Source organism: Opisthorchis viverrini (genome assembly GCF_000715545.1).
Source record: "Opisthorchis viverrini unplaced genomic scaffold opera_v5_37, whole genome shotgun sequence".
NCBI classification, from domain to species: Eukaryota; Metazoa; Platyhelminthes; class Trematoda; order Opisthorchiida; family Opisthorchiidae; genus Opisthorchis; species Opisthorchis viverrini.
In genome coordinates this window covers 1,610,235-1,617,737 of record NW_008751693.1, presented here as the reverse complement: position 1 = coordinate 1,617,737, position 7,503 = coordinate 1,610,235, and the positions used below count along the sequence as shown (strand labels likewise).

General features: G+C 45.2%; 1 protein-coding gene across 1 annotated transcript in view; it reads right to left on the bottom strand.

Moving 5' to 3' along the window:
• T265_02851 (hypothetical protein) overlaps positions 1-6,954 on the bottom strand; it is a gene marked incomplete at both ends in the record, with an annotated part of 83,005 nt that extends 76,051 nt beyond the window's left edge. The window contains 5 exons of the mRNA XM_009167195.1: positions 221-793; positions 1,617-2,578; positions 3,469-3,743; positions 4,416-4,612; positions 6,886-6,954. Coding sequence (XP_009165459.1) covers positions 221-793; positions 1,617-2,578; positions 3,469-3,743; positions 4,416-4,612; positions 6,886-6,954 — 2,076 coding nt within the window. The remainder of the gene's footprint in view (positions 1-220; positions 794-1,616; positions 2,579-3,468; positions 3,744-4,415; positions 4,613-6,885) is intronic.
• Positions 6,955-7,503: the final 549 nt, after the last annotated feature.

Genomic DNA, 7,503 nt, shown 5'->3' with positions numbered 1-7,503 from the left:
AAGTAGGCAGGCTTTCGGGGTTTGAAAACAGACTTCGAAGTGTTTAGGGTTGTAACTGAACTCGGACTTCCAGAAGCTGCAGCTGAGTGTGATGCAGGGCGAGCAAAACGGTCAGTCCTAGAGCAATAAGGCTACCGATGTAAGTAAGAAGTGAGAGCCGCACATACAACGCGGACGAACAACAAGGGGCAAACAGACTGAAGCGCTAATGTGAACTTACGCAATAGTGACTGCTATTCACAGGAGGGACAGAGAGATTTGAAGGCTGAGTCGAAGTCGAACTCAGAGCCACCGAGCCTAGAGCGCATAAAAATCCTGTCATGTTGGCCCATTCGTTCAGGACATCCTCAATTTCGTGATCAGTAGCGGTAGATTGCTGACTCACGCGACGTTTGACCGCCAAGTACCGAGTTGTGTTCGACACACTCGCACCAGAATATCCGTTCATCGAAGAACCCACAAGCCCGATTCCAGCGCTACCTAACAATGAAGCTGCACTCGCATACAAGCTGCCTGTGGCACCAGAAACCGGGGCACTACCTTCCCTGGTATATTCAGCGGGAATGGTTATTGAATCCAGTTCAGTCGCGATTGACGAAGAATCACCGAGAACTCCACTTGACCCAACATTTGAGCTCAGACTAGAAGTACCGACACTCGATGTTGGGTGGTTGGTGGCTACATCGTAGCAGCTATCATCAGTTGTTGAAGCGGATCCAGAAACTTTTGATTTTGGGTAGTTTATGAGGAACTTTGTGCTTCGCAACCAAATCATATAGGTGTGCTCCCAAGACTAAAAGAAAAATAAAACACAAACTATGAGGGAGAGTTAAACAGTGAGATACAGTGCAACATGCAAGACCTTATTTGAATTAACGTTTGATTAAAGTTATTTGAAGGTGACCTTAGGGGTATAGGTACCTTGAAGTAGGATTTGGTAATGCCACATGTAGTATAATGAGTTGTTCGATGGGGAAAACAAACGAGCCCCAACAAAAGTGCTCCAACGATCAGCTTACTTTCCGGCAAGAAATTGAGAGCGTAAGTAAACTATTTCACTCTTCCGATCGAGTATCGAAAATTGCACTCCAAAATTCCACAATGAACCTTTTAGTGGACCAGATACTATGCCTCATAATAAGTCACCTTATTCGGTACGAAAGGTGCTGTTAGAAGGCTTGATGGGCACACCCACATTTAGCCTCGTCACGAATTGGACAGAGTTTCCATGTTGAAGCGGGAAGGCTTCTTTAAACCATCGAGTCCAAAACGAGCTCCAAGACCAATCCGAAGAAGACACGTAAGATGTAGGAGACAGTATTACAGGAACATTTGGTGAAGTCGATTTGTTCAAAGGGAGTAGGCGCTCTCCTAGAATGTTGTACCCGTGCCTTCAGTACACAATGTATGCACAACTTTTACTGCAAGGAACAACTCTTGTTTACAGTGTCAGCATGAAACAGCGGTCAAATATAATGACAGACACTGACCGGGCAGTCAGCACTGGAGTATAAATTTGACCAGAACTAACTTGGCAACCAAACGGATGAAACATCAATCAATAAACTGTAGTGATTCGAATGAGTCAACAGAAACAGGAATAAGTAGTTACTTACAAGTTTGTTTCCCTGAGTCTGGTGATTGACTTTTCGTAGTAGACACCATATTTGCTTCTGGAGATGCGCACGACCAGTGGTAACAATCGACCGGCTGTGATCCGCAATCTCAGCATACACACTGTATACAGGTAGGAGATCTGGTAACCCGCATTCGGTGAAGGGCAGCTGTGCCATTGTCGGAAAACAAGTCCCAGTTTTGCCGAGTGCTGAGTGGGTTGGAGATGCGGAGGACCCATCAGAGCAGCTTGGAAACAGATAATCTTTGTTATCGTTGTCTGTGCTGCAAAAAGTTACGTCTCGCAGAAAGCTGTCGGTCCCTGAATGGTCCTCTCCAGGCGTACAAACGGGTAAATAGGACGGGGTGCACAAAGGACAACCACAACTACACAAAGCGATACAGGGTCCGGAAGATTGGCCCCGATTTCGTCCACTGTCTGTTTGTCGAATTCCACGTTGAGAACTTCGAGGTGATGCATAGGAAAACGTGGCCGAAAGCTTGTCAGACATTTGTGGTGGAGAGAACTGTCTTAACAAATCATTAGTTTTTACTTCCACATCAGCGGACCCTGAAGTTAATCCAGAGTTTGATTGTACCAGGCCACTCTTACTGTCCCAGTCTGAAAATCCAGAGCGTGGAAACGACAATGAAGGACAAAAGTCACATCCAAGTAAAGCACTCCTGTCAGCGTCAGATAGAGAAGCAAATACGGCAGCCGCGGCAGCATTGCTCCAAAGTTCTGCTTCCTGACACAGGAGGCGAAAGCAGGACATGGATGTAAGTACGGCCTCTAAGTCTAGTGACCACAGATAGGTGAAAAATACGGTTTCCAATTTGATCAGAGCCATACGGTTGCGCTTGGAATTCACACTAAGTGGTCCGAGAAGGGGATTTAACTCAGTTGTGGACGCCGACTGAGAGGAGATTCCAGCTGTGTCTGGCCCGCTCTGCTTGGACGGAACTGTAAAGGCCTGGCACGCTGGAAGGAGATGGGAATACCAAAATTGACCGTAGAAGCGACCAGAAGCACACTGAATGTGCAAGCTGAAATACCCTATACCATCACTATGACAGTCGGTTGCTTCTCCTGTCTGCATAATGGTTATAGCCAGTGCTTTTGAAAACTTATATCCAGATTAACGGACAGAGCGAATATACTTTTAGTTCGCACATACACATCAGAGGCATGCATGAAAATTAAATGACTTTATTATCTGTTAGAGTGGTGAACAGTGCGATGGCTGTGACACATTAATAGCTGAGGAACTGATAGAAAAGGTAGATGATGTGGAACAAAATATGGTCACCAATCAGTATACAGCAGTCTCCAGTACAGTGGCGATGCCTGCGGACACAGTACAAGAGCATGTCAACTCAGATATCAGGATGCGAGCCCCTGAATGACAAGTAAGCGAGTCGAATCCAGTCCCGGCTTTCCAAATGTTCCTGTGCATGTTTGAGCAGCTTGCCAGTATTCACACCGTCCAGCCGTGACACCGCTTCAGGGCACGCTCATCATGTAAGCTGTAGATACCCTCTAGTTGCGCATGCTTAGGCAGGAAAAAATCGATAGGTCAAGATTAGTAGCTCATGCCTCAACAACTGAGCTATCTCGAACCCTTGTGGGTTGTTTAGCAGCTATGTAGCTCAATGATATAAAAATATCATTTACAAAAGAAGTTCAAGACTCTAGTGGAATCGAGTTCGGAATAACGAATACTACTGAGTAGGGCGCGTTAATTAGGCCGATCTATCCTCAGTTTTGGTGAGCTTTAATATTCTATTGCACAGTTTCTATTTTCGCTGCTTAAGAAGTAAACAGTAAAACAGAACGAAGGACAAGCTATTCACCTTCAGCGCTAGTTGCAGCTGCACCGCAAGATGTAGCCTGCATCACAGGAGAAGTTTTGGTACAAGGTGGGATGTTTGGTTCAGTGAGAGAAAAGCCAGCATCACCACCGGAAGTAGGCGTATCACTTTTATTCGCTCCAGGTGCCGAGCCAGGGAAGTTGATGCAGTCACAGTTTTGTTGTAGGAAATTAACTCGGCAAATGAGGATCTCGCGCAGCCACTTCAGCACATCGCAAGAGTTGGGTATGTTCCGGTTGATCAGTTTCTGGGCGATGCTGTAAAGAAGCTGTGGACTGCAGAAAAGCGGCAAGGTGTTAATTACTCGGACAGCACACAGAGGAAGGGATTTTTTGAAGTGGTACTGGTACTGGTACACCAAGTGGAACAGCGGAGGATGGCTTTAAAAAGGTTCCAGGCAGTCACAATTGGTTTACGTGCGAGAACATCGAAAATCAGAAGAGTACAACCCAGATTCTTACCAATACCCTTTTCAACACTACGATGGCAAGCGGAGTGATGTTAATCCAACTAAGATCCGCTGAGTTTAACACCGGACCATATACACTTGGCAAAGTTAACGATGGAGAGGTGGCGTTATCTACGCTATATGACAGAGGAATCTCACGGAAATAACTTGTCACGATAAGCTGAGATCTACGCGCATGTGAAATAACGGATCGGCATTCAAAATTCACGTATTTGAAAGCAAGCACCTCCTGTTACCAAAGGAAAGATGAGCCATCAAAGGAACATTCAATATAAACTGTGAACAACGACCAGTGTTGAAACTGGCGTGTAGACATGCCACTAGTGCCCCCTCGTGGAATTGGTGAACCTCGAAAACTAGGCTGAGGGAAATAAATGATTCAATGGGGTGCACTATAAGACTATCCGAAAAAAGCAGATGAATATCATGCAACGATCTACAGACAACCTAGAAAACTTACCTGATCTCCCAAAAGGCTTGAGCTGGTGAGTGTAGGTTCCACAAGCGGATATTGGCCGGCTGATGCAGACACAGTAAGGCATCCATGGCCTCTTGAGCTAGTTCGGTCATGGTAGATTGTTGAATTAGAGACATGAGACCATTCATCAATTCAAACGTAGCCTTTTGTGCATCTGTACTCGGACGACTCTGTGGACACTAGTGGATGGGGGCAGATAGAATGAAGCCAAAGGCATCGGTAGATAACAGAATGTTTCCAAGGAAAATGATCAAAACTTCAAGCAAGAGTCAAAGAGAGTAGGATCTTCTTACTCTGTACTGAACATGTTCCTCATGCAACATGCGGGAGTGAAGGGGAAAGTAGAAAGCAGAGAGAACTGAACAAGAGAATTTAGCTCAGATCGGACGGCTTAGGGAGGATGCCTGGCTCCGTATGTTATGGTTGGAAGAATTACGCAGCTGGGAGTTCTGCGCTTTATGCGGATGATTCTGCGTGATGGAAAGTGTAGTGAATATTTCGTATTATTCATACGAGTAAAGCAGAGGCGATAAACATAACCGCTGGTGTCTTTGTGTCCGATTCTCCCTGTTTCTAACAGATCTTTCTCGCATAAGTTCACTTTGTGACGAAACTCGGTACCGTTGCTCAACTGATAAGCACTATAAAAACTCCGGCCACGGCCGCTGGCGGTCTTTCCAGAGGGATAAGCTGTCACTGGTATCACATCTCAGTGTTTATCCGTGAAATAAAGTGCACCTTATATGGAATTCAAGCTTATATCTTAATTTTATATCAACAACAGTGAAGCAGGTGACGTAGAGATAAAGTGTCCCGGCAGTTTTTGATAGAACCCAATCTAGAGGGAATACAACGGGAATCTGACGAAACCAAGAAAAAAATAGTGAATTTAGAAGGGTCGCGTACAAAAAGAAATGTGAGAGACGATGGGGAGAACAGAATAGCAGTCGACCATTCAAGGACACCAAGACAGTTGACCATATAGGGTATACTGCTGTCAATGATGATTCATGGTCACACCATTGACAGTGGAAATCAGCGGTAGACAGTATTCAGGAAGAGCTAAATTTTCTCATATAATGATGTCTTCTGAAAAATACGTAGATCGTAAAAAACCCCAAAACACCGTGCTTTGATGGGACCAGTCTGAAGGAAATGGTGCCACCGACTGCGTGTCTGCGCCACGTTGGTGCTGGGCCTAAAAATACATACTGATATAACAACTATGTAATCCTTTGAGTATGAGGAGGGACAGCGTAGTACTGGTGTGTATTATTTTCCAAAAAAATAAACAGGAGTTTTTCGCCATCGAATAGCATGTTCTCTGGGAGATTTGAACAGTGTCCGGTCATTAACTTCACTCACTAAAAGCTGTTTGTAACCTTGTTATGCTGGACGACTTGTACTTCCAAATCACCAGTCTTGAATCGTATCGAAGCATGCCCACCGCATGCTGCGCTTTCCGGTCGTACAGTCTAACTGCATATCCAAAAGATAGTGTAAAATGACGTACGGCCATCTGCAACGGCACAACTGAGGGCAGAATTGCTACTTGCAGTTGTTCGCAGTGCTGCTGAAACAACCCGATGACCATCGAGTGTGTGTGTTAGAAATGGCAGATCAGTGGCTACGCATGTTTATGTGAGCCGATGCCAAGAAGGTACAATCGGGAAGCATAAGACCTTGGGAAGACAGTGTTTCAGAGTATATTTGAGTACGGAAAATATGCCTCACTGAATCGATTTAGAGCTTAGCTCGCACCATTACTGCTACGTTTCTAAGCGACTGTCCCCTGAATCACGATGAGTCGCCTGTAGGGATGTCTTGGAGGGCCGCCTCCTACGAAAGACAGACGGATCTGCTCAAATCGCGACCCAGAATCAGTTTCAGAACCACATGGCTATCAAGCTGGTCCATGTGGACTTTGACGGCAACAACCCTTGTCTTCAGTTATCCTTCGAGGTGACAACGTCACCACTGACGTGATATGGAGGTTAAGGTTTGTTGAGAAATTTCAGCACTGCTCCGGAGTAATAGGTCTCCATACCATTAAAGACGTCGTCGTTGATGGACATGAAGTAGGTGTAATAGGTTACGCTACGCGACGCCTTCTCCAGATAATGAACTTTTATTAATCTTCTTAGGCAACAGTAGTCAAAACGCACTGTTTCCGGAAGAGGCCACTTTTCTCAATCACAAATTAGGACCGGTCGGGTCGGGCCAAACTTTTCCTTTTTAGTTCATACCAACGCAGGACATCTAAGAGCGGATAGGATGTGAAGTAGTAGTTATCCTCTGTGTTGTTAACCCGTAAACAATAATAATTGATTTTCCCAGCAATGGTACCATATGCTCTCTTCCATGTACCTTCGCTAGGAGGAAGGGGAATCAAGCGTGGTAAGTGAGAGACCTTGAATCCAACCGGCACAGTAACTATAGACCAACAACTTACGTAAAGCATTAGCAGTGGATTCGCGTTGATCAGACGAACCATGTTCAACAGCAGGTTGTACTTGCCCATGAGGCTATCTTCCGTCTTATCTTTGTTTTTCAGGTTCATTTTATCCCGAAACGTCAAGCACTGGTTGAGAAAAAAAGCAAGAAAGAGAGGAAGGATAACAGGGAGAAACGCAGGTAATTAATTGACAGTTCTCACTCAGTGAGGTGGGAAAAATGATGGGTCAACATGAAAATGTCTTAAACTTAAGACAATAAACAATTTGTAACGATCCGAACGAAGGCCTGAGTACACGCTCTAACGTTTATATGGCGATTGTCAAGGAAAGACACCAAGAGTCTGCGTCTTGAACAAAACTAAGTATGACGATAGAATTTGCCAGCCGGATGCAACCTCTTCAAGTGGAAAGTCTACTTTGACTTAGGCCTAGATTTCACGCTGCAAAAATCGAATGGTACGCGCTAACCTGAGCAATCCGAAGCGGCGGATTGTGGTTGACTCGGTTGAGCGTTTCCAGGAACATGGTGCGAATTTCAGTTGATTTGGAGTAGAACGGGCTAACATCAGGCCACCAAGATAAGCGGGGCTACAGAGGAGACGAGAGCAGAGAAG